Genomic DNA, 27,478 nt, shown 5'->3' with positions numbered 1-27,478 from the left:
CCATCCCCCCACTCCCATTTAGCAAACATTTTTTCTTTTTTAAACTGGTATACTCCATAGGACTTTGGTTATATAGTGTACCATATAAAAGAGAAAACTTATAAACAATTTTTTAAGTAGTGATATAGTTTGTTTGTTTATTTGTTTTCTCTTCTTGCAGTACAGTGTAATGTAAGGAAGTTAGCTTTCAGGTTAACTAGTTCCGGAATAAAGAAGCCTGTATTTATAATTCACATTATTAAGCGACAGTCAAATTTTCTGTCTCAGTCAATTTTGATTTAAGAAAGAAACAGAAGTTTCTGACTTTGTTAACAAGAAATATTTTCTCAGGGTGGAAAGTTTTTAGGTTGACCCTTTAACTCATGACTCAGGAAGCAAGGCTTTTAAAACTGTAAATTTAAAATTGTAAATCTTTTCTTGATTCTTGATTAAGATCTTTATTCTTAGGATCCAAGTCAAATACCACCCCCATATGGAAGCTTTCTATCAGGTGGTCATTCCTGGAACCCGACAGAGCCTGGTTCCTATCGCTATTATGACGGTGACAGATGAAATTTTTATTTTGTTTTCTCACCCAATTATCTGTGAAGTCTTTGAATCAAGCATAGCACATCTTGTACATATTATTTTTATACACTTTTGTACATTTATTATTTTTATATACTATATGTTCAGTGTATAGCATATCTACACATGCAGGCCAAGCTCAGACTCTTAAATAGCCACCCAGAAAATGTTTAATAAATGGTTTAATATTAAGTAAATGAAGGTCACTTCTTTGCCAAAAGTTGCCACCACTCCAACAATGCTCTTGTACAGTAATGAAGCTAAGTATTGTTCCTCTGCCTTTCCTCCTTCAGTCAACATCACACATGTGAAGTTCATGAAGTTTTGTGCCTCAGCAGAAGGGTAAACTGAAGTTCATAGTATGAATTTTCAAAGTTTATGGCCCTTTAGGGTGCAAGGCCATAAAGTTAGATTTCCAGGTCCCCTTACGGACAGAGTTCAAGACTTCTCCATAGGGAATAATGGGGAAAGCCTGGCAACATGTCTCACACGTCCTAGTCTGTACTTTTTGCAGCCCCGAAATTCAAGGAGGCATGACGGCACCACAAATGGAATTCATGAGCATGCTCCCCTAAACATTTATCCGAGTAGACAAGAACCCTAGCTGTTCTCCAATATGGGACATTGGTCTTGGGCTTCCTCTAGCCACTCTTAGGGCCATATACAAAATGCCCATGGCTAATAGGTTGAACAACCATCCTGGTTTCCCCGGGACAGAGAGGTTTCCTGGGATGCAGGAATTTCAGTGCTATAACTAGGATAGCTACTGGCAATCTGGAAAGGCTGACCATCCTAAGATGTGAAAACACCATGAGCCCTCATGTTGACTCATAAGACTAACATGTAATAAAAAAATGAGTCAACTGAAAGTATGAGAACATAAATCAACAAGAAAAAGTACAGACTATTATAGAAATCGGTCTTATTTTCTTCACTTCTGAAGTATTTCTTAGCAGTGAGTACAATTTTTAAAAAGTTAATATACAAAGTTTAAAATATAATATAAAAGGTTTACATTTTTAGGCAATTTTTTGCAAAGATATGGGGGAGTTCTCTATTATTGGTTTTACTTTGATGACTGTGATTTCTCTGCAGAAAAGGAAGCACACTGTAGCACAGTTGTAGTGACATTTGGTTCCTCTTCTGCATGTGCAAACCTAACAGTTGAAATATTTCTTGTACTTAACCTGAATCATACTTTCACAATTATCATTCTCTCTGCCATATCAAACGGGGGGCGGGGGGGTGCATTCTGATAACAAACTATGCATTTCTTTCAACCTATGCAAACTTCTTAATGTAACTGAATATGTAACAAAAATATAAAAGCAATTCCAGATTGTAAATACGCATTCAATTCTATGCTCATATTCTGCTCTTGGAAACACCTACTGCTGCCCGTCAATACACAACTTTTGCCTTCAATGGTGGAAATGTGTCCCATATCTTCAAAGAAAGGTTCCTGACTGACCCTCATTTAGATGTTTTGTTTCTAGGAGAAAGTGAACAGGGATGGTACTTTGATGGCAAAATTTAAATCCCTTGCCTGTAAAAGGTTTCTAGGGAGGTGGGTCTGAAATAGAGAAACGTTATTATGTTGATGAATAAAATGCCTGTCTAAATGGCCTAATGTCAGTAACGAGTTTTCAGTAATAATTGTTTTGTTTTTGTCCCCAGCGTTCCGGTGGTGCCCTTGCTATTCCCTTGTGTGCATTTCAGGGGATGGTGTCTCTCCAAGCCCCGACAGGGAAAACCTTATCTCTTTCCACCTATGAGGTAAGCGCAGAAGGACAAAAAATAACCCCAGCCTCTAAGAAAATCGAAGTCTATCGATCCAAAAGTGTTGGCCATGAACCAAACTCAGAAGATTCTCCCTCCACATTTGCGGACACCAGTGTGAAAATACACTTGGAGGTTCTTGAAATCTGTGACAATGAAGAGGCCTTGGACACGGTGTCAATCATTAGCAACATCAGCCAGTCCTCCCCACAGGTCAGATCTCCATCCTTACGCTACTCACGCAAAGAAAATCGATTTGTTTCGTGTGATTTAGGGGAAACAGCCTCCTACTCACTCTTTTTACCCACGAGTAATCCTGATGGTGATATCAACATCTCCATTCCGGACACCGTTGAAGCACACAGGCAGAACAGCAAAAGGCAACATCAAGAGAGGGATGGCTACCAGGAGGAAATCCAGTTGTTAAATAAAGCTTACAGGAAAAGAGAGGAAGAAAGCAAGGATGGCTTGTGATCACTTGGCCGAATGAAGGCAAGAATGACTGCAACTTCAGACTGCTAAACTGACAGCTTTGTTCTGAGGCTATTTGATTTCCTTTTTTTATTTGTTGATTTACATAAGCTTTACAGATTTACTAGTGATTTTTAGTGTGAACAGCTGAACTAGTGCAAACACGTAAGTGCTTTTGATGTGTTACCTATATAGATCACACACTGTGGTAATTAAAAGATGTTTCTTACCCGATTTCTAAAAATCTTTTCTAAACCAAATCTTGGCCTAGTTTACTAATGTTTTTGCCTATGTTTGTCAACCTCAACGTAAACAAAAAATTGTATAAACTCAATGAGTATACTGTTCCCATGCACGTGTTTCTACACATAATGTTGGCCTTTAAACTGAAAGGAGGAAAAAAGACACTTGGGGAATGGAAGAAATGCAGCAAAACTCTTGAGTGGTATTCAAAGAGGCTTGCCGAAATGTGGCTAGCAACGCAATCTTATTAGTTACAGCTTTAGCATTACAGTGATGTCTAGGAAATATATTCCTGTGTAAAATGGCAAATAGCTTTCAACTTCAAATCATGCATGTCCCTAGTCTGTAAATAGTTGTTTGTTTCCTTCATTTCTATAAAATACAAATTGTTTGTTGACGTTTTCTTTCTTTCTTAAATATAACTGTTTTCCTTTCACCTTTTCAGTATGTCAAGACTGCCCTTAAAACAAATATGCTGTGTGTTACAAGTGGAATTAGAAATAGTCCACCATTTCTAGAATTGTTTTGTTTATTTGAATGGAAATTGGGGGAAGCACTGCCAGATTAAGTTCTGTGAGGTGTGCCCAAATACAAGAAAAACTTCTGGGTAAAGCAGAGGAAAATCCTGTAAGCCCAAAACAGAAGTATCTGTTTTTAAAGCTGCAGATTTGGCAAGCTTTCTAAGCCATTCTTGAAGCACAGGAAATTTTATTTCAAATATTATTCCAAGTTAGGTGGTTTTTAGTTTCTTTCCCAAAGATATGTGTATCTCAAGCAAAGAAACAATCCAATACATTTTATTAAATGATTGTAAGGTATACATTTCAAGATTAATGGAAATCAAGATTTGAAGGACACAAGAATTGGACCGGAAGACAGTAATACCCCTTTTCCCTCTTGGGTTCCAGTCTCCCCTCCCCCACCCACACTGGACCTGGGCCTATACTGCCACAACTGTAAAAAACTAGGATATTCCCAGTTAGTTGCCCTTGATTGTTGAACTAATTATACAATGGATACACTTAAAAGGTCTGCTGTATTGACACAGTACCAGGATAATTTAAGCTCAAAGCCATAGTTTGAAAGGCTAATCAGCATCACATACTAATCTGTAACACTTCAAACTCCAAACCAAGAGTAGTGGAATCTACAAGAAACCTCTACAGGGGCTGTACCTAAGCATGGATGGTTCCTCCTCCCGAGCCTTGTTAAGAGAGACGGGTAGGCTACACTAGTATAAAGTTTACTTACTCGTTAATGTGATAGTGATTGTAAAATGTGTTTCTGGTATAATACCCTTATAAATATCTTGTGCTACATTTAAATATCTTACCCTTGCATTGTTATATTGCTTATTATTAATAAATACTATATTTCGTATAGTTTATGTCTTTTCTCTATAAAGTATGTATCTGAACACAAAAAGTACTTGTTACCTAATAAAAATACCACCATCTTGTGGCGTCTCAGAGGTATATTTTAGTCTCCATCAATTAGCAGAAATACAACTCCCAGAAACTTTAAAAGGTCAGGGTCATAGGTTTTAGACAAATCCATGGTCACACAGTTATAGTAAAGGTACATATCTACATGTCAACAGAAGCCTTAACATCTTATATTTTCATTATATTTTTAAAAACTTAGATTAAACATGTAATTTGATTTTTTTCGTACTCATTCATTTTTTTCCTTAATTTCAAGATGTGTGCTTAGATCAGGCAGAGGAAAAACCATTAATTTAAAGAGATTATGCAGTTTTCAAGGGAAAGTATGTTATGAAAGACACTCAAGGTCTTTAACATGGATCCTGGAATCCCCTGACCTCTAACAATGTTTTCTTTTTTCCTTTTCCTTAGAAAGAAATAGAACTAGCAGATAGTGGCAATTGTTCATAGTTAGAATGACAGAATGTCTGATTTGCCTGGGATAGCCCCAGTTTACAATTGCCATCCTGGCATAACAATTGTGTTCTCTTTAATTATTAAAAGTGTCCCAGTTTGAACATTAAATTATATGGTCACTCTATGTTATGTTAATCTTTATGCTCTTTTCCCCAAAACATAGGACACGTACTGTAACTAAAAAGGAGTTTCTATAATACTCCAAGTTTCCTACTAACAGTATCTCGTTTCCTTTTTATGTTTCTATTAGAGAGTTAAAAGAAATTTCCTTTTCAGTATTTTCAGTGAAATAAGAAAATTACAATAGGATGTCATCAATAACCCACCCTTAGAGAAGATAATAAAAGGAGGAAAGTCTGTCATGCCTTCAGAACTTAGCTGAAAGGTGAGGATACCCCTACTCCCACTCGTAGCTGTAAAATGCCCCAAATGACAAAAAAAGCAATGCCATCCGGAGCTATTGAATACTTGGTCAATTAAATTCAAAAAAGAGGCTGGAAGCCAATTAATATCTGCAATTGTAGAGAATAAAGGGACAGAAAATTCGGATTGCTCTCTGCCTCTTGGTGGTATATTTACAATGCACTGCGACTAAAATATCAAAATATGCATATGCTCTGGATCAGAATGTTGGTTATCTTAACTTTTCTCCTACAGATTCCTCTAGTTTTCTCCATCCTACTGTGCACTAAGAGACTGACCTGCACCAACTACATCAACAGACAGAAGCGAATGCCCTCTACTTCCCATTAGGTTTAGCCAAATGGGACGTCCAGGAAGAGATCAGACAGAAAGATGAGAGTGATTTCAGGGTATTTATTAGTCTAAATCTTTCCCTGCAAGATCACTTTGCAGTGGATTTGCCTCTTTACCAATGGTCACTGCTCCTTTTAGGCAGCTAACTCTAGGATACCAGTACGTGCTCCCTTTTGTTATTCATTTGGGCCTAGAGATGGTAACGTCTCTGTTACTACTAAATCCAGTTTACTGAAACCTTTTATAGTCTCTTTACATTTGCACCCAAGTGCATAGTTGCAATAAGTGTGTGTATGTATGTGTGTGTGTATATATATATATATATATATATATATATATATATATATATATGTATGTATATGTACACACACACACACATATGAGGAGTGATCAAAAAATACGTGCCATCCAATGGAAAGGAAGGGATCTTCAATACGGGAAGCGGTGTATCGAACCTTAGTAACAGTGTGTGACAAGTTTCAACTTGTTTGGTGCAGTCAGTCGGGTGTGAGCTACAGTTGAGAGGTGTATTTTAAAGTGTGCCATAATTCACCCTCCATCATGATAATGCTCCATGTCACACATCGCTTCTGATATACAGCAATTTCTATCAAATAAAAACCTTACACTGTGTCCTCATCCACCTTATTCTCTGGATCTGGCCCTGTGAGACTTCTGGCTCTTCCCTAATGTCAAAATGACCATGAAAGGTAAACATTTTGAATCAATTCAGCACATCAAGGCAGCCATGACAGTGCAACTAAAGACACTCACAAAAGAGGACGTTCAGAGCTGCTTCAGAAAGTGGCAGGAACAACGGAATAAGTGTGTTCTAAGAGAGGGGGGAATATTATGAGGGGGATTAATAGCAATGTGTCTTTTATTGCAATTTTTTTTTAAATTTAAACATTCACCATATTTTTTATCACACTTTGTGTGTGTGTGTGTGTGTGTGTGCATATTCTTGAATTACTTTAAGTTTGCCATCTGTTTTCTGTAAGAACTTTAACTGATATATCCACAATCTATAACCTTTCTTATATGTAACTACCTTTGTTGTACATGGAAAGAGCACTGTGCTAGGAATCAGAAAGCTTAATTTCAGTTTCTGATTCTGACTATGACTCTACCACTGTTTGGCCTACATTTAAACTCTTTAGAACTCAGTTTATTCTAGAATGGATGTTAGAAAGATTAGGATGAGGTCAACCCAGGTAGATTAGATTATCTCTAAAACCTCTTAGCTATTCTAACATATTAAACGAAGGCTATTAATCTTTACATCCTCCTGGGTTATATGAAAACCTACTATGATTTTCTTCTTCATTCAGGAAGAATACCCTTGATGGATTTGGATAGATAAAGGGTTGGCTATTCTGAGATCAAGAGACCTCAGTGTTCACCAATTTTAGGATTAAGGTCAGGAAAAATCCTGATTTGTCTAAATGACTCCCCAAAGGTAAGTGAGGTAAGAATAGCTGGTGGTAGGAACTGACAAAATTGGCATACAGGAGGACAGATCAATTTGAGATAATAAAAAAGTAAAACCTCCTACAATTCCAGGGGAATACAAGGCTTCAGTGAGTGTATATATATACACATTTTACTCAATTAATTATATATATATATATATATATATATATATATATATATATATATATATATATATATATATATATATATATGGCTTCAAAACATGGTCTGCTTGCAGGACTGTAAGCAGGAAATGTGGCAAAAGCTGCAATGGGGGAAGGAGGTCATAATACAAACACATCTTCCCTTCTTTCTCCCCTATACTGTTTCCACATTCTCCTATGATAATATGGCCACGTTGTTGTTCTACTTCCTATGTGCCAGGGATTTTCATTTCTTCGTATCACCCTTCCCCAGGCAGACTTCACTCTCTTGCCTCTCTGGAGTTATAATTGTGAAATGTCTATTGGGGAACATGACTTACGGGGAAGAGAATTGAAAATATGTCTATTTAGTATTTTAAAAATATCTCTGATAAATAGATAAATGAGGTTTCAGTTATGGAAAATGGAAGCTTTATAAAGCAAGGAGGCATAAGGAATGCTAGATTTTTTTTCTAACATTCATAAAATTTCCAGCATTATTTTTCATGAATTACATCAGTGATAGTGATATCCTTTCCTTGGAGAGGTCTCATTCTTTGTAGTCTTTCTGTTCCTTGAGTTTCTTGACCTAATTGTAGTAAAATAGAGTGAAAATAGTACCTGACATAAAATAAACACTCACTAAATGCTACTTATAGTATTATCATTCGTTTCCCTACTTCTGGTTAACACCTGGATAACAGCAGTAGTGCCTGTGATGCAACATGAGAAGTCTGTAAAACTGTCAAAAGGGTGGTATAACATGGTTTTGGAGAAGGCTTGAATTAGCACTGATAGCAGATTGTATCTTCCAAAGATGGGCATGATATCTCCCATCCCACATTGTCCTTTATAATGTGACCTTGACTTTCCTCCCACAGTGTGCTGCGGCCTAACTGCCCTTACACCTGGGTGAACAGCTGTAACTGACTCAATTAATAAAGTATAGTGGACTGACTCAACTACAGTAAGGTATCTGAGGTTAGTTAATAAAAATGTCATGTACTTCCACCCTTCTCTGTGACACTTGCTCTGGGAACCCAGCCGCTATTTGGTGAGGAGGCTGAAACTAGGTCACACATAGAATCCCAATGGACAGGTTATGGTAGGTGTTCCAGCCCACAGGTAGCCAAGATTCCAGCCCCAAATAAGCATCAACTATCAGATGCGTGAGTGAAGATGTCTCCAAATGATTCCAGCCCCCAGCTATCGAGTCCTCCCATTAGAGGGAAGAATGAGAAAGGCACAATAGGAAGTAGACTTCATACTTACCTGAAACAAACAAACAAAAAAATGAGCTGGCAATTTTAAGACGTTCCTACTATTTCTTTGTTGCCCAGAAAGGAGGGAATTTAGATATTAGATCATGTAGGGAAGATGATAAAGAAAATTTGCTTTCATTGGTTGATGTGAGCTTTTGTCTATTAGCTTTTATCTGTCCCTGTATGTCAAGTGATTTCTGTGCCATGATCAGGGGTTGAGTAAATTCCCCCTTTGGTCTCATTCTCCCGAGCAGGGGAGATAGGGGATGATGTTGCTTTGCTGTCTCCCTTTGGTCTCATTCTCCTGAGCAGGGGAGACATGAGATGAGGTTGTTTTTCTGTTTGGTCTCATTCTCTTGAGTAAGGGAGATATGAGATGATGCTTGTTGTGTTGTGAGGTGATGATTAGCTTAGGGTTAAAGAAATTCTTGATCAGGGGTTGACAGAATCCTCTCTTTGTTCTGTCTGTTTCGCCCACACCAGCAGATGAAGTGAAGAAGTAGCTAAGTTATATCAGGATGACATGACAGACACACTGTGAGGCCTTGCAGCTTATCTGGATGAACTGGCCCTTTGGCCGGATGCGCAACATTCGTATCAGTAACTGGCGGACCCTCCCAGAACTGGCCATTCCTGGACGGGGAGGCAGGAACAAGAAACTTGGCTCTAAGGTACATCTGAGAAAATATATAAGACAGACCTCAGTTAGCAGTGTAATAATTATTATTATTTGGTCATTTGGTCATTTATCATTGGTGATTTTTCATCATTCTAACATTTTGAAGACTTCCAGCAACATGCAGCTTACAACACCAGGGGATGTCCTGACTTCCAGCCGCGGACCTGGTGAGCACTGGCTGGTTCCCGGCATCTCCAGTGTTGTTCCCCATGGTTAGCATTTAGAAAACTTGTATGCAGCTTGTAGCTTACAACATCAGAAGACGTCCTAACTTCTAACGTCCTAACAACAACAGCAACGACAACAACCGCAGCATTCTTCAGATTGTTATCACCTTAAAAACTTATATGCAGCTTGCAGTTTATAGCATCAGAAGATACCTTGACTTCTAACAACAACAACAATGCCAACAGCAGCAGTATTTTTTTTTATAAATTTATTGGGGTGACAATTGTTAGTAAAACTACATAGATTTCAGGTGTACAATTCTGTATTACATCACCTATAAATCCCATTGTGTGTTCACCACCCAGAGTCAGTTCTCCTTCCATCACCATATATTTGATCCCCCTTACCCTCATCTCCCACCCCCCACCCCCCTTACCCTCTGGTAACCACTAAACTATTGTCTGTGTCTATGAGTTTTTGTTTCTCATTTGTTTGTCTTGTTCTTTTGTTGGTTTTGGTTTATATACCACATATCAGTGAAATCACATGGTTCTCTGCTTTTTCTGTCTGACTTATTTCGCTCAGCATTACACTCTCAAGATCCATCCATGTTGTCACAAATGTTCCTATATCATCTTTTCTTACCACCGAATAGTATTCCATTGTGTATACATACCACAACTTCTTTATCCATTCATCTATCGAAGGACATTTTGGTTGTTTCCATGTCTTGGCCACCGTAAATAAAGCTTCAATGAACATTGGAGCACACGTGTCTTTATGTATGTTTTCAGATTTTTTGGGTAGATACCCAGGAGAGGGATTGCTGGGTCATATGGTAATTCTATTCGTAATTTTTTGAGGAACCTCCACACTGCCTTCCATAATGGCTGCACCAGTCTGCATTCCCACCAACAGTGTATGAGGGTTCCTTTTTCTCCACATCCTCTCCAACACTTGTTATTATTTGTCTTGTTGATGATAGCCATTCTGACTGGGGTGAGGTGATCTCTCATTGTGGTTTTTATTTGCATTTCTCTGATGATTAGTGATGTTGAGAATTTTTTCATATGTCTTTTTGCCATCTGTATGTCCTCTTTGGAGAAATGTCTCTTCAGGTCCTCAGCAGCAGTATTCTTGAGACTTGTAAGCAGCGGTGTGGGAGACGCCTGAGTTTCTCTCAGCTACAGACCTGGCAAGGTTTTGATTTATGACTTTTCTAGTGCCGTCCCCCACTCCGGTTTGGTGACCTTTTGGCATCTACTGTAATAGTTACTATCCTATAGAGCTTATTACTGCTTTTGGATACTCCTTACTGATGCTATTTGTGTATTTAGCCAACTGATTTTTGATCAGTAGTAAACGTATTGGGATCTCTTAAACGTATATGTATGTGTACTCCTTTGACATGACGTTGTTATCAATGTATATAGTTTAGTCTTAACCACCTTTACTTTCTAACATTAACACATTCTATTAATTGACTTTGTTTTTTGCTATTGCATATTGCTAAATAAGTTGATTAGATATTAAGTAAATTAATTAATTAGCCCCATTCTAGCATGTGTCCCTCCTCCTTCTTTTCCCTGCTCGTCATTACAGATCAGTAATAAACAAACAACAAAAATCAAAAACTGAAAAAACACCCTATATTTTCTTTGCCCATCTGAGTTGTATTTTAAGTAAATTTGTGATTTTTTTGTAAGTTACAATCAAGAAGAGTCCTATAAATACATTTTCAGTATAACTAAAATTTCCCACTTTGAGTTCCAAAATTTTATATGACAAGATATTCTACTGAGGTACTTAACAAGTTCTTCCGTATTTTTCCTGATATATGAGAGAAAGCAACATTTTCTCCCCTTTCCCATCCTCAAGCAGCCAGATCATTATATTCTATAGATGTCTAAGATTACTTTTATCAGCATGTCCCACCCCAACAGGAGGTAAGACTCACTTAAGGGGTCCACTTTCCAAGGAACACTGAAAATAATCCCCACCCAGGCCTTCATGAATATTAGACCCATGAAATATTATGCAAGAGTTATTTCACAGGGTTGGGGTAAATAAGATGGAGAATGAGAGATTCCCTGAGGCTCGGAAAACTGTGATAGCTTCCCACAGTGATGTGGTGTGTGTGGCTCACACTTGCTGCATTTCAAAGGTGGCTGGACTGGGAGGTAGATGCCTGTGGAAGTTAGATACCAAACACCGTAGGTTTGAAACCAAATGATCAATGGAAAGGACATTTGAGAGAGACATATTTTAACTTACCTAGAACACAGCTGTCGTGCAGGGCAGCCTGCGGGATCTCTGCTCCCACTCCCCACATAAGAACGCAGGATATGGCTAGGCCAAAAGGGAACACCCACGGAGCGATAGGTAGGGTAGTCATACCACTATAGTCTCACTGGCGGCTGGGTTCACACGACGTGCGACCTGCTGTCCGCTTTGCTGCCAACCGACCGACTCTCCGTGACTTCCCTAACGCAGCCGCGGCAGTTATATCAGTGGCCAATGGCTCACTGGTTACAGCTGACGGCCAAATAGCCACAGCTGACGGCCATTCAATCACAGTTGATGGCCATATACTACCTGAGCCAGCAGCTTTTCACGTGAGGCCGAGAGCCTGGAAAATGCTCTCTGGGACTCGGTCCCCACAACAGCACATGGCAGAGTACCAGAAAGAGTAACAATGGCAATTATAATGAACCAGTAACTCCATTTACTTTCTGGCATTAGGCAACCTAAAAATTCTTGTGGTCCCAACCAAGGCAGGAAAATCAACAACGACAACAACAACAAAAACCCCAAAGAAAGGAACAAAAAAAAAATCCCCCAAGTAACAAATGACACTTTTCTTCTGACCAATATCTTTCTGGTCTTTCCTTGAAAATCTCCCTTTTGTGCAGATTTTTACTACAATGACATTTACTCTAAGTGTCTGCCTAAAGCAATAGCCTCAATCAATGTCACACTACTTCATGCTGAAGACGTCAGAAAAAAATAGTAATTTTAAATTTATAACCAAGATTCTGCTTAGGATCAACAAACATGAGATGAAGAGAAGTAATATAATTTATCAGGAAATAGAAATAACACTACCTCTTCTCCACAGTTTTCATAAGGATGGTACGAAATACGAAGTGTCATTACTTTTCTATTGCTGCCACAATCAATTACCACAAACTCAGAGACATAACACAGATTTCCTACCTTCCATTTATGTAGCGTAGACGTTTTGACAATGGTTCTCACTGGCGTTGCAAAGGTATTTCTTTCTGGAGGCCCTAGGGGAGAATCCATCTCCTTTTTCAGTTCTAGAGGCTGTCTGCATTCCTCAGTTTTTAGCCCCCTTCATCTTCAAAACCAGCAACAGTTGGTTGAGTTCTCATATCACATCACTATGAAATTCTCTTCTGCCTCCCTCTTCCACTTTGAAGGATGCTTATAATTACATAAAGCTCATCCAGATAATCCAGGGTAACAGCCCCGTTTTAAGGTCAGCTGACTAGGAACTTTAATTTGCCTTGGCCATGCACTGTAACACATTCACAGGTCCTAGGAATTAAGATTTAGCCATCTCTGGGGGTCATTATTCTGCTGATCACTAATGTGAATCACCTAGCATTTGTTGCAAACGCTAAGCAACAAATAATGCTAGTTCTCTCCTCCACTTACTTTCTGCATTAGTCTGCTCAATCCGCCATAACAAAATACCACAGGTTTAACCTCAGTGACATAGACAGCAGACAATTATTTCTCACAGTTTTGGAGGCTGGGAAATCTAAGATCAAGGCGCCAGCTGCTTCGGTTCCTGGGAGAGCTCTCTTCCAGCCTTGGAGACAGCCTCTTTGTGCTCCTGGGAACTTTCTTCTGAGGAAAGAGACAGCAAGCTCTCTGGTCACTTTTCTTACAAGGATCACTTTTCTTACTAATCCTAATGGATCGGGGTCCCACCTTTATGATTTAATTTAATCACTTCCTTAGAGGCCACGTCTCCAAATACAGTCACACTGGGCATTAGTACTTCAACACATACATGTTGAGGGGACACATTCACTCCATAACACTTTCTCACTGAACAGTCCACACTATGCCCCTCACCATCTCCAACATGCCTATGTAATCTTACCTATTGAACAATTCACAACTTGTTGTATCTTGTGTGCCCAATAGATACTTCAATTGGAACTATTCAATCCTATGGTCTTAATAATTGACAAGAACTCCCAAAATGCATAACCTCAGTCTGCTCTCTCTGCTTTTTAACTCACATAACCAACCGCTTTCTGGACATCTCAATTTGTATGTTTCATAGGTTTCTCAAACTCTACACGCATTAATTAAACACATTAACTCAACCCTCCCTCCACCCAACCAAAAAAAAAATTCTCCTCATGCTATGTTCCTCATCTCAGGATATGGTATCTCTTCATTTGATAGTCTTTCAAATCTTAAATTTGAAAGTCATCTATCTGACCCTTTCCTCTCATTCTCCACATTGAATGAATCACCAAGTCTTAATAATTTAATCTCCTAACATCTCTTAATTCCAGTCCTTCCCATATCCCATCTTGCTCTGTCACCCCACATTGCCTCCCCTACACCTACTCTTGCCTCCTCCATTCTTTTCTATGCAAAGCAGCCAAAGTAATCACTCCACTACTTAAAGTGAACTCTTGTTCTTTATGTGACATATAAGGCCCTCCATGATCAGGCTACTTCCTACCTCTTTGGCCTTTTCCATCAGTCTTTACGTTTCAGTGTAGTTTTCCCACTCTCCAATGTTTCATCATCTCTTGTCACACGTTTTCCCCTCCACCTGTAATAATCTCTCCCCTCCCCGTCAGTCTGGTTAAAGTCTACGTATCTCAAAAGTCACTACTTAACTTCTCTTTCTTTAGAAAGGACTCATCTGACTTCAAAACTAGATTCTTTTTGCTGTAACATCTCATGGTTATTGGGGAGGAAAAAACTTTTCCTCTATCTCCTAGGTTTAGCTCTTGGGGGCCTGCAAATTAAACTGACAAAAGACATAAGCAAGAGAAAAGACAGATTTAGTCACACACCTAAGAAAGGTCACAGAAAAATGTGACTCAAGAAGGCAGTTAGAACTTGGGGCTGATGTGCCATTTTAACAGAGGGAGGAAAAGAGGGAAAAGGCATTTATGGGAAAACAAAAGATATTTAGGAAAGATAATTGGGCTCTGATGAGAATAAATGGGAGATATGATCGAGTTTTGTGACAATGTCTGTTTAGGTGTGGTGCTGACTTCTAGTCTCCAGTGGTAAAAGTCAATCTTCCCTGGTTCTTCCCACAAGGAAGGGATATATGACATTGAGTTCTTTGGGGAGGCTCTGCTTTTAGGCAGATATGTGCTTTTAGGAAATCAAATGCTTCTCTCAAAATATGTATATGAGTTCCAACAATTAGGTTCATGAACCTGTTGCAATGACGTTGCTAATCTTTTTTGATATCAGAGGGATTATTCATTATGAATTTGTACCAACTAGATAAACAGTTAACCAAGTTGACTATTTGGAAGTGCTGAAAAGGCTGCATGAAAAAGTTAGACGACCTCAACTTTTTGCCAACAATTCATGGCTCTTGCATCACAACAATGCACCAGCTCACAGGGTACTATCTGTGAGGGAGTTTTTAGCCAGTAAACAAGTAACTGTATTGGAACACCCTCCCTACTCACCTGATCTGACCCCCATTGACTTCTTTCTTTACCCAAAGAGAAAGGAAATATTGAAAGGAAGATATTTTGATGACATCAGGACATCAAATACGGGACATCAGGACATCAGGACAAAAAAACAGGACATACGACACTGATGGCCATTCCAGACAAAGAGTTCCAAAGTTGCTTTGAAAGGTGGACTAGGTTCTGGCGTTGGTGCATAGCTTTCAAGAAGGAATACTTTAAAGGTGATCGTAGTGATATTCAGCAATAAGGTATGTAGCACTTTTTCTAGGATGAGTTCACCAACTTAACTGTCTGAACATATACATACATACATACATACATACATGCATATATATATACACATATATATGTATATGTATGTATTTAATGCCAGTCTTTTTACAGCATACAGCATTTTCCTTTTTTAACTCACTGCACACTGATTTCTTTAGTCTTTATCTTCTACTCTACACTGTAAGCAAACGAAAGCTGATGTCGTACTTATCTTATTCAGTGAGTATCCCCAACACCTTTAAATCAGTTAAATGTGGAAATAAACTGGTTATCCCCCAGTGAATATCCAAGCCTGTGTGGCCCAGAGACTTGATTATTCAAGAACAGCTTGTGCTAGACACTCAGTAGCCTGGTCAATCAACAATAGATGGCTTCATACGAAAATAAGAATCTTCAGCTGATGTTTTATTTAAATTGCCTAATTGCTCTGCACTGAATTTGGGTAGACATGCTCATCTCATGCTATTGGATAAAGGTAGTAAATAATAACCTTTGAAAAGAGGCAGGGACAATTGGTATTTGAAACAAGTGCCAGGCTTTTTCCAAGATATAGCACTAGGAAAAGAAAACAGATATGATGAACTCATTTCACTTCTTTAGAGGGTTTTTAGGAGAGAATGCATCATCCACGGGTTTTGTGCCAACCTATGTTTAGTATCCTGGGCCTACTTGGACGCAAACTCCACAAGGAATTTTACCACAAGGAATAACAAAACAAAACCCACTTCCTCACATGTTGAGAGTGAGAAAAGTAAACCGACGCGCCTTGAGCTTGCTCTCCCTCCAGACGCACATCGCAAAACGACGGAAGGAACATCCAATAGGACCGCACCTCAACACCCTCTCGGCTTCCACGGCTGTCTACCCGTGACGTCACCGGAAATGGATGCTTGTGACGCTCAAGGGCCCTCCTTCTCGCGCTGGGCGCCGGAAGCAAAGTGAGAGTGGACGTGCACCCGCTTCCGGGCCCGTCGCCATTTGCCGTGGTTGCGGGTCCTCACGCGCTGTGGTCCTCTGGGACAATGAGCGATGACTACCATCAGAACTGGGGCCGCGATGGTGGGCCCCGCAGCTCCGGCGTGGGCTATGGAGGAAGCCATGGGAGGGGCCATGGAGGGAATCGGGGCTCCGGAGGCGGCGGCGGCGGCGGAGGTGGTGGTCGAGGCGGCCGAGGCCGACATCCCGGGCACCTGAAAGGCCGCGAAATCGGCTTGTGGTACGCGAAGAAACAGGGGCAGAAGAACAAGGAAGCGGAGAGGCAGGAGGTAATCTGAGATGCGATCGTGCATGAGGCAGGACAGGTTTTCCTTTCTCATCGCGCCCCTAACTTTTTTTTTTTTTTTGCTTTTTTTTTTTTTTAACTTGGTTTCTTAACTGGTATATGTGATTTGTGAAGCGCAATATGAAGTGCAACGGTACACTAAAGCTTTCTGTAGCGAATATTGTATGGCTTACCGTGCCATGCGCATCTGACCTGAAGCAAACAACTTTATGTGGGCTGAATGTATACTTTGCCTAAAGGATGTGAGAACTGTGGACCAAAGAAATGTTAATTTCAGGTTCCGACTGAAATTAACATTATTCGCGTGTCGCTGTCATAGTGCCTCTGGCTGCCCTTTCCCTTAGAATAATTATGGTCACTTTTGTTTAAGATTTTTGCCTGAGGAACTCCAAAATAGCGACCCCCCTGCATTAGATAAAGGTTTGCAGGGAACAAAAGCTGCTGAGCACTATTTTGAATGTAGATCGTTCAAACGAAGAATAGTCCAGCTTTCATTTTTAGTATTAAAACAGCCACACACCCAGGCCTTTTGTTTTCATGTTTAGTTGGGGAGGTTTCAGCTTCTTAGCAGCTCCTCTTTGAGAAGGAAACTTAGGATCCTAGAAGAAAGTGGAAGAACTTTCAGGAGATGGTTTGGCTTAGGACTTTTCTTTTCAGGATGGTGATTGGTTTGTAGCTTGAAGATTTGTAGTAAAGGAAAGATTGAAGTTTCCTGAGTGGCCTATTCTAATAAATATGCAATTAAACAGAAGCTTTCTTTACATAAGTCTTAGAACAGCTTTTTAGTGACTTCTTTAAAAGCACCCTTTATATTAGGTACAGTGTAATTAAATCACCATTTAGGCTTTTGTTTTTAAATCATTTTTTATTTTTATTTTATCCATGTCGTTTTTATTGAAATGTTTTTGAGCGTTACCCATTCATCTTCAGAATTTAAGATATTATTCTCTTCAAGAAAAACCAGCAGGCTTCTCTGGCAACCAAAATTAACTTGTTCATTAAGCAAACTTTATTTTTTTATTACGGAAAGCACATCTAAGTCATCTTGAAATTAGAAGATAATTGAGTGATTACTATAAAAGGAGGTACACAGTAACTTTCTAAGACTCTTTATCAAGTTTTATTTGCCCATTTCACACAAGGTTTTATGCATGTTGCTGTGGGGATCTGAAGAATTATGATATTCAAGGGGCTTACAGTCTAGTTGGGAAATAAAAGACCTAAACAGATGAAAAGTTAAATGAATGAGGAATAATTGTTCATATTATTTCCATCTAAAATCAGTTGTGCGATGGATCATTGTGAATGAAACTTGCTTTCCAACCCCTCCCCAAACTTTCTCCATTTTAGTAAATGTCACTACCATTTATTTATCCATTTGCCAAGGCCAAGATGGGATTTATCTTGGATTCTTCTTTTTTGTTTCAGCAAATCTGTTTGTTCTGCCTTCTTACTATATCCCAAATCCAGCCACTTATCTCCACAGCAATTACCATAGATCAAGCCACTATTTTGTTTTCTGTTCCTGGCCTCCTAACTGGTCTTCTAGTTTCCACTAGTTATCCTTTGTAGAGCCACTCCTGGTGATCATTTAAAAGCAAAAATTAGATCGTCTTATTCTCTAGTTCACAATTTGAAATTAGAGGCCAGGTCACTTCTGTCTCAATCTAATAATACATTTCAGGGCATCCTAACCTGTTGTCCAGGAATCTTGGTAATCTAGCTTCAACATAACAGGTTTCCCTCTATGTGCTTATCTTGAAAGCAGTGGCTTTCAAACTTGTTGATGCTTTCCACAAGAAGGAATATAGTTTAAATTGCAACCCAGTGCACAGGTATTTATAACTGAAAAAAAAAGTTTCATAAAATAGTACTTAATTACCTATACATTGTTCTGGGTTTTGTTGTTATTTGTACCTTTCTGCTCTTTTGTATTAATACTGGTCATGATCCTTTGATTTTACAGCTGGCAATATGAAAAGCCCTGGGCTAGAAATAAGAGGGCTTTGAAATTGATTGAGTTTTCCCTAAGAACTCCAACAAGCCATTAAAGCATTTTAAGGAAAAAAAACAAATGGGTTTGTGTTTAAATCCACTCTGGTAGTATAGAGAATGGATTGAGAAGAGACAATCCTGGGACAGGGAGACTAGTTAAGTAGCCCTTCCAGTATTAAGGTGAGAAATGAGGACTTGAATGAAGACATTGGCAGTGGAGGAGGAGGGAGGTGGACAGATTAAAGTGACTTAAGAGCTAGACTCAGAATGATTTTCTTTGGAGGGAAGGGGAAATGACACTTTTATGACTTTATAAGGAACAGAGTTGATGGAGGAAGATGATGGACTCGGCTTAAGGACTGAGTTTGACGTTGTAGGGCATGCAAAAGGTGATTTGAGGGAGGTAGAAAGCTACGTCTGGATCTGATGCCTTGAGAAGTCTAGTCTGCAGGTGAACGTCTGGCAGTTTGTGGCCCTCTGGCTAGTACTTGGACAGTGCAGGCCTGAATTCTGTATACCATTGCTTCTCCAACTTGAATGTGCATAGGGATCAGTTGGTGTGTTGTTAGAAGGTAGAACTGGGCAGGGGTCAGAGATTGTACTTTTCTGCCAGACTCCCCGTGGTGTCAGTGCTCTGGTCTGCAGATCCCTCAGGCTGCCCAGTGCAGCACAGGGATGTAATGGGCAGCTGAGGGAGCGAAGCTCGGGAAACGATCTAGGAAGCAGCAGCCAGAGAAGAAGAAAGTAAGGAGATGGGTGTTGTTTTGGAACCGAGGAGTTTTGTTTAAGGGGGAAAAATGTAAAAAAGAGAAAGTGATCAAGGGTGGCAAACACTGCAGATGTCACATAGGGAAGAGCAACAGTCTATTGGATTTAGCGACAGTGTCATTGGTAACCTTGATGAGAGCCTGTTCAGTGGAATGGTGGAAATAAAAACCAGATTGTAGTGGTGTGGCTAGTGAAGGAGAGATGGAAACAATGGAGTGCTGTCAAGCAGTTTTACTGTGAAGAGGAAGAAGACAAATCAGGCAATAACTGATGAAGGTGGGAGATTTCAAGAAAGGACTTTGTTTTGTTTTTCAAAGTGAAGAAGTTTGACAATGTTCGTGTACTGATGGTAAGGAGCCAGTCAGTATAGAGGAACAATATGTCAGAGTAGACCAAACTATACTGCAGTAGTCAACAGCCCCCAGTTCTTAATTGCTTATAACAACAGATTGACCATTGGAGTTCAGTTGAGAATTCTCATTATGAGCAAAAAGCTTACACGGCCTCCACCCATCTGGAACATAACTGGTTTTGGTGGCAGAAGGCGAGGGGAACACCCTAAACCATCACCCCTGATTCTTAGAGACTCCCCACTCACATTTCTCTGGCCAGTAAGTCATGGCCATGCCTAATTCAGGGATGGGAAAATGCACTTTACCATATATCTAGAAAGAAGCAAACCAGAATATTGATCAGCAACCTAATGACTACTAGAGAGAGATTTAGAAAGGAAGATAAATCTCACTAGAAAGACATAGCCCTGAGGAGGTGAAAGGAATTGGACTGTAGGGTGTAGGTGGAGAAATGAACCTTAAGCAGGAAAATGGACTCCTCTTTGATTTTAAACGGAAAGGAAAAGAGCCAAGGATGGGTTCTGATACAGGTGGGTTTAGGTTTGGTGGCAAGCAATTGAGGACATATCCTTTGTTTTTGTTTTTGTTTTTTGGTTTTTTGTGATTAATTTGTGTGAAATTATGAGGCTGATCTGGAAGATGGTATTGGTGTGTCACAGAGAATGGAGTTTGAAATACAGAGGGTGGTAATTGCAGATAATTACAAGCTGATAAGATAGCCATAGACAATTTGCTGGACCTCATTGAGAGTCTCCTTTGCCAGAAATTTATAACTAGAAGCAGAAAGAATATTTGAGGATGTCCAAAAGGGAGGAAAATAATTTTTAAAAGATCAAGTCAAATCAAATAGTCATGAAACATAAAATGTGTGTCTTGAGATTTTCCATAGGGGGAGTGAGGTAAAGTGAAGGGTGATGGAATTGGAAGGTTAAGAGGGAGGCAGACCTACAAATTTTCTACTGCCCGTTGCCTCTGGACCCTCATTGTACAGAAATCCTCATTAAAATGAATTTATGAAATAATGCAAGTTGTGTTTTTATTAAAAGTATAAATGATGTTTTCAGGAGCTATTTCATTTTTAGTCATCCCACTTTTGGGTTTACTTACAATTCAACTAATTATAATTTGCAATTATGAAAGAGCAGTTTTAAAAAAGTTTTTGTTCTTATGTTGTACTGTGTAACTCTTCTCTTCCATGTATTCTATCCCAGTAAAACAATATAACTCATATTTTCTCTGGTGTATTTTTTTTAAATTCTCATTCTATGAGGCAGCTGCATCAGCTCAGCCTTCTTACTTCCCAATTTATTCCTCTTTTTAGTGTAAGAATTTTAAAATAATTTTAAAATGCTCATTGCAACCAGAATAGTATTTCCAGTTTTTAACTTTTTTTTTTTCCCCACAGAACATTTGGGTTTTATTAGGTTGGTGTAAACGCAATTGTGGTTTTTGCAATTTTTTAACCTTTTAAACCGCAATTACTTTCACACCAACCTAATATTTGGGTACCTTTGAAAATTCAAGATGAGAGAACAATCATAGTACTTAATATGTGAGGGTAGGAGGTAAGGAGACCAAGTTTTAAGGGACTTAAATATGCTTTTTTTTCTTTCTTTTTTTTTTTTTTACCAATTACAGTCATGCTAATTTTATACACATATAGTAGAAAAAGGTCTAGAAGGATGTATACAAAAATGTTAATATTAATTAGGTCTAGGATGTGAAATTGGGCAAAAGGACAAGTGTGGGGTAACTTGAACTTGCTTTTATATTTGTTTGTTGAACATATATTGCTTTGCCTTTTTTATCAAATAATTTTGCAGATGGCTTTCTCATGTTGGTAAGGATGTTTTTTCTTTGCATTAAATAGAGAGCTGTAGTGCACATGGATGAACACCGAGAAGAACAAATTGTGCAGCTACTACATTCTGTCCAAGCTAAGAATGATAAAGATTCGGAAGCACAAATATCCTGGTTTGCTCCCGAAGATCATGGGTAAAACAAAAGTATTCTTTTAAAATATGGGCAAGGTGAAACACTTCTTTTATAGCATTGGCTAGGGAAACAAAAAAGATAATAAAAATAACATCTTTAGACTCTTCAATAAGTGAAATGTAGCCTGAAGTAGGTTTTTTTGGGGTTTTTTTTTTGTTTTTTTTTTTTTTTTGTATATAAATAGAGCAGATTTGGTGAAAGGTAAAAAAAAAAAATAGATGGCATATTCATTCCCACAGGAAAGCTAAATTGTAGGAATGGTCTATCTGCATATGAGATTTATTTAGTTGTTATTTATTCTTCCACCCATCATCTTTGTATTTCCAAAATTCTTCTGTCGGGGAGATCTGCAAGAAGTTAAATTGCTGTTTTAGGAAAATCACAGGATCCTGCATCATGTAGAGAAAAAAAAAAGTGGAAGTTTTTCTGGGACTATGTAATGTAGCATCACATTTATAGCTCAGGAGGGGTGGCAGGAAGAAATGAAGTTGTGAAATAAAACAAGGCTCACAAACAGAAAAACACTAAATCATTGCAATGGGGGAATGCCTCTGTGTGTGTGTGTGTGTGTGTGTGTGTGTGTGTGTGTGTGAGAGAGAGAGAGAGAGAGAGAGAGAGAGAGAGAGAGAGAAACTACCACAAGGAAGAACTTATCTGGCATTATCTATTTGTAGGGAGGAAAAATTTTAATTCATTATAGGACTCTTAAGAATTTTTATAATTCCTCTAAGAGAAAAGAATAAAACCTTTAAGATTTTGAAATACTTAAGCAGCGTATTGTTTTGTTTCAGGGCTGAAGTTGTTTTTTATTTAACCCTTTATCATTTTTTTATTTTGTCAAAATAGACACGGTACTGAAGCTCCTGCTGAGAACAAATCAAACTCAGAGAAGAAATTTGAGGACCAGGAAAAGAAATCAATAAATCAAGAAAAGAGGACATTTAGAATCAGGGACAAATATATTGACCGGGATTCTGAGTATCTCTTGCAAGAAAATGAACCAGATGGAAGCTTAGACCAACGATTATTGGAAGATTTACAAAAGAAAAAAACTGACCTTCGGTATATTGAAATGCAGGTAATGGGCAAGCAAGATGTGGAAAAAAAATGTCATCTCTTCTCAAACTTAATAAAAATGTATTTGTGGTTAGAGGTAGATGTATGGTATATAGATCAGTGAGATTTCTCAAACAGGCCTTCCTCTGTGGGAATTTTGTTTCCCCATAAAGTAGAGAAAAGCAACAGGAATGGAATTAGACATAACCTACAGTAGCCTATCTCATCTACAGCAGCTTATATTATGAGGAGAAGAAATATTTAAAAATGGTAGTGCAAATGAAAAAAAAATCTTAATTTAACTTTTCTGGGCCAGTTTAGGGAGATGTCATAAGAGACAAGATTGTTAGAATTGTAAAGTTTCTTCTAGGCCATTTAATGACAGCTCCTTCCTCTTAACAGATGATAAAATTAAATCTCTCAAAAGTTACATGATGTGCTTATGTTCAACATTCTAAAGGCAGGAGTGTGACAAGAAGTGAAATTCTGAGTTTTTTCAGTATTTTCCTGCTAGGCAAGATATTTTAAGTTCTCTTTCTGTTACAATGCAAAATTGTATGCTTTGCAGATGTTCTAGAGATAGATGTAATAAAATAAGGTGAAAATACTAAGGGGATTCCGAGGGTCATATCTTTAATATGAAAAATACTGCCATTTTTGAGGAAGGAAGAGTATTACATCTTCTGTGGGGAAGAAGGGATGCATTGACTGTTGCCAGTTAATATTGGGTATTCTGATTAGAACAGATGAGCTGAGGTTGTTCAGAGGCCAAATTGTATAGCCCTTGGATGCCTGTTGAGTGAAAATATGATACAACGACAGAGGAGATTTCAAGATGAACTAATTCAGAATGCTGTGGTTGAGAGCAGGCCTGATTTTATCATCTGAGGAGCAAGGAGAGTTAGCTACTGTCTCTGTTTGTTTTGTATGAAGGGCAGAACTGAAATATTAAAGATGAGTGATAGATCTAGTTTAGAAAAAGAAGAAATGTGCAAAACATAAAATCAACTGGAGTGGTTTTCCTATTGACCACGTGTAAATGCTTCACATGTACTACGTGATATAAACCTCCCGACAGCCTCGTGTCTGTTAAAGAGATGAGGAAAAAGAATCTTAGTTCAGTGACTCTGGTTCCATAGCTAATAACAGAACCAGGTCTAAAATTCGGATGTCTTTAAGAGCTTGACTCTTTAATCCTTCTTGGTAAAATGCCATATTTTCCTTGTTTATAATTTATTTAGTAAACATTGATTTTCCACTTGCTAGATGCCTGTCATTGTGCTATATTTTCTGAAGAGCAATAAGACATTCTTTGACAGTTTATAATCTCAGTACCTTACCTCAGGTTTATAGCCAGAAATTAGGAAATAGAAGGTTTGTCTACCTTGGGGAAAAAATAATTGGGTTGGAATTCTGTTCAGCAGCATTTACATATGCAGAAAACAAATATGGTTAATGCTATTTTCAAATTTAATGGGATAGATTATTTATACTTACGCCAAGATGGTTGCATTTAACTACATGGAATATTAATATTTTTAGAAATTGTTAAGAAATGGTTTTTAAATAATTTTAAAATTATAACAAAATAAATTACTTAGAAAGTGTGGTGACTTATTATTTTCAAAGCACTGAAATTCATTTAAGTCACCACACTGACTCATTTTTATGACACTGGTATAAATGACCTGACCATAACAAGCACAGCATGGTGACTGTAGTTAATACTACTGTATTGTATATTTGAAAGTTGCTAAGAGAGTGCATCTTAAAAGTTCTCATCACAATAAAAGAAAAATTTATAACTGTATGGTGCTGAATATTAAATAGACTTGCTGTGGTGATCATTTCACAATATATGCAGATAGAACATCATTGTTGTATACTTGAAACTAATGTTATATGCCAATTATATCTCAATAAAAAATATATTAGGGCACTTTGACACAGTCTCCATCTTGACAAACCAAGTTGGCAAAAAATTAACGGGTGATGTTTCAAGAAACTTTTAAAAAGCGTGGCGATAATGTATTAGATTACCTAGGACAGTTATCATTTTAGGTTTTTGTTTTTTTTATCCTTTTCAATAAAAGGGGTTTGTTAAAGCTGTGGCTTATTTTTTTATACCACTGAAGGTTTTTTTTTTTAATGTTATTTGATGTACCTGGTTCAGTGTAAACCATAGTGCTGCTTCTTAGTACTTGTATATGTCATTTTTATGTAGTGGGTGTGGGGTTCCTAAAGTTTTCAAAACTAGAAAGAAATTATCATGTAAAAGATACAGGAAGGAATTAGATACTCCCTCTTTAGTACTCCAGTTGTAACTCACCAAAAATTTGTTGAAGTGGCTTATGTGTGTCAAAAACTGCTGCTTGTTTTTTATATAAAGGTTTTTCAAAATTCAGATCTTTTGGCGGCCCTGAGGTAAAACATTTGATACTCCAATTTTGACTTAACCAAGATCGCAGTTCTTAAATGGTAGTACCTGATTTTCTTACTGCAGATATTACTTGTTTTAAATTTTCTTTTATACTCAAAGGCAAATACCCAGAAATAATCTTTGAATCTGCTCCAGCGCCTAATGGATTGGTAAATAGTGGATCTGTGATGTCTAAATCAAATCTAAAATGAATATACTATAAAACAAATAGAAAAAAATGCTGAAAGTGAGGGATTATAAGAATGCTATTCAATGATCGGGTTTCATTTTACTGCTGCTAACTAAGAATAATAGAATTCTAATTTTCAGTGTTTCAAAAATAGTGATTGCTAATTCTTTTTTTAATAAAAAATAATATTTAAGTCTTGATACTTTACATAAGCTGTGAGATAATAAAAATACTTTTGTATTCTAGCTTATTTATTGATGATATATTCTGATTACCAGGATTATAATATTTCCTTTTTTTGGTGAAAATTAATAACTTTTTTTTTCTTAATTTCAGAATTTCAGGGAAAAGCTGCCTTCATTTGGAATGCAAAAGGTAAAATGAATATGCACTGTTTAATTTGATTTGCAAAATTCTTCTGTACAATATTTTTTAAAACTCCATATCAAGAAATATAAATTAATGGTCTTTTCTCTAAAGGATGTTATTGGAGGTTCATTTTCTTTTGAATTGTTGAAGGACAAAAAGAAAAAATGGTCATGAAACAGTTTTCCTGAAGTTTGCTCGTATTTATGTCCCTAGTTGAAATCTTTAGAGTTTAAAAAATAGAATTTTCAGATATAAGTTATTTTGGTAACTTAGGTATTTAAAACTTGCTTTTATTTTAATTATTTGAAAACAAATGATCTTAAAATAAATTATGCTCTTATTCTTTAAAATAGTATATAAAACTTGTGTTGCAGACAGCTGTTTTTATGAATTATGATATAAATCCCTAATGTCCTCAGTAGTTGTTTAGATATCAGGATTTGCCTTGTACTCAATAGCTCCACATGTCAACATTCTTTTTACTTAATGTTAATTCTTATGCATGGAACTTGTGAACTGTCTCTTTTTGTTCTTACCAGTGTGTTTTCTTTAACAGTGCTTTAGCTCTGTTCTTTTAATCATTTGGTGTTTTTTTAGCTCTCGAAACCTGATAGATCCAGATAGCCAAACTGCCAGCATTATGTGTAACAACATTTAAACAGTATTAATGTTTATTAGAAGCAGCTACCGTTAGTTTGGTAGAATTTTGATAACCATCTTTTCAGACTTAGTCGACATGTAATGTCCTTCACTTATTTTTCCTTTTGAAATAGGAATTGGTAAATATGATCAATAATCATCAGGTGATAGTAGTAAGTGGTGAAACTGGTTGTGGAAAAACCACTCAAGTTACTCAGTTCATTTTGGATGACTACATCAAAAGAGGAAAAGGATCTGCATGCAGGATAGTTTGTACTCAGCCAAGAAGAATCAGTGCCATTTCAGTAAGTTATCTCTCACTTTAAAATTCCCCACTTTATTTTCCATTTTCCTTTGGGTAGTCTTGCTAGTAGCATTTTTTTCACTTATTTTCCCAAGACCTGTTGTTTTTGAATAAGTAGTTTAAATTTAAAGTAGTAAAAAGTGAAATAATGGCCTAAGTCAGTGTATACGGGATATGCTGATTGGGAAATTTTACTTCTGAAGTAGTATTTCTTTAAAATTGGTCATGTCATTTTTTTGTTTCTAGCCTCATTTATCACTATTTGGTCACAAAAAGACTGGTGGTTACTTTTAGTTCCACAGATTATAATAACATTTCGTCTATCCAGAGTTTATCTTTGGCAGCCATAACTTTCAGAGCACAAGAACTAGAAGTTAAGAAACATCAGTCTCTAACAAAAAGAAACAAAAAAATTTTAAAAAGCAACATGTGCCATGCCCCCGAAAATAAGACCAAGCTGGACAATCAGCTCTAATGTGTCTTTTGGAGCAAAAATTAATATAAGACCCAGTATTATATATATTATATTATATTATATTATATTATATTATATTATATTATATTATATTATATTACATTATATTATACCCAGTCTTATAAAACTGGGTCTTATAATAATTTTTGTTCCAAAAGGCGCATTAGAGCTGATTGTCTGGCTAGGTCTTATTTTTGGGTA

At 37.6% G+C, this 27,478-nt stretch overlaps 2 protein-coding genes across 2 annotated transcripts in view; both read left to right on the top strand.

Annotated features, from left to right (window-relative positions):
- Positions 1–4,483, top strand: part of GPR149 (G protein-coupled receptor 149) — a 59,472-nt gene extending 54,989 nt beyond the window's left edge. Inside the window, exon 4 of the mRNA XM_019731922.2 lies at positions 2,245–4,483. Within this exon, the coding sequence (XP_019587481.2) occupies positions 2,245–2,820 (576 nt within the window). The 3' untranslated portion in view covers positions 2,821–4,483. The remainder of the gene's footprint in view (positions 1–2,244) is intronic.
- Positions 4,484–16,359: 11,876 nt separating this feature from the next.
- The window catches only part of DHX36 (DEAH-box helicase 36), a 41,551-nt gene continuing 30,432 nt past the window's right edge, over positions 16,360–27,478 (top strand). The window contains exons 1-5 of the mRNA XM_019731989.2: positions 16,360–16,697; positions 21,701–21,825; positions 22,672–22,903; positions 25,827–25,865; positions 26,633–26,803. Of these exons, the coding sequence (XP_019587548.2) occupies positions 16,455–16,697; positions 21,701–21,825; positions 22,672–22,903; positions 25,827–25,865; positions 26,633–26,803 (810 nt within the window). The 5' untranslated portion in view covers positions 16,360–16,454. The remainder of the gene's footprint in view (positions 16,698–21,700; positions 21,826–22,671; positions 22,904–25,826; positions 25,866–26,632; positions 26,804–27,478) is intronic.

Source organism: Rhinolophus sinicus, linkage group LG01 (genome assembly GCF_036562045.2).
Source record: "Rhinolophus sinicus isolate RSC01 linkage group LG01, ASM3656204v1, whole genome shotgun sequence".
NCBI lineage: Eukaryota > Metazoa > Chordata > Mammalia > Chiroptera > Rhinolophidae > Rhinolophus > Rhinolophus sinicus.
The sequence above is the reverse complement of the archived record's forward strand: the minus strand, read 5'-3'. Positions and strand labels throughout refer to the sequence as shown.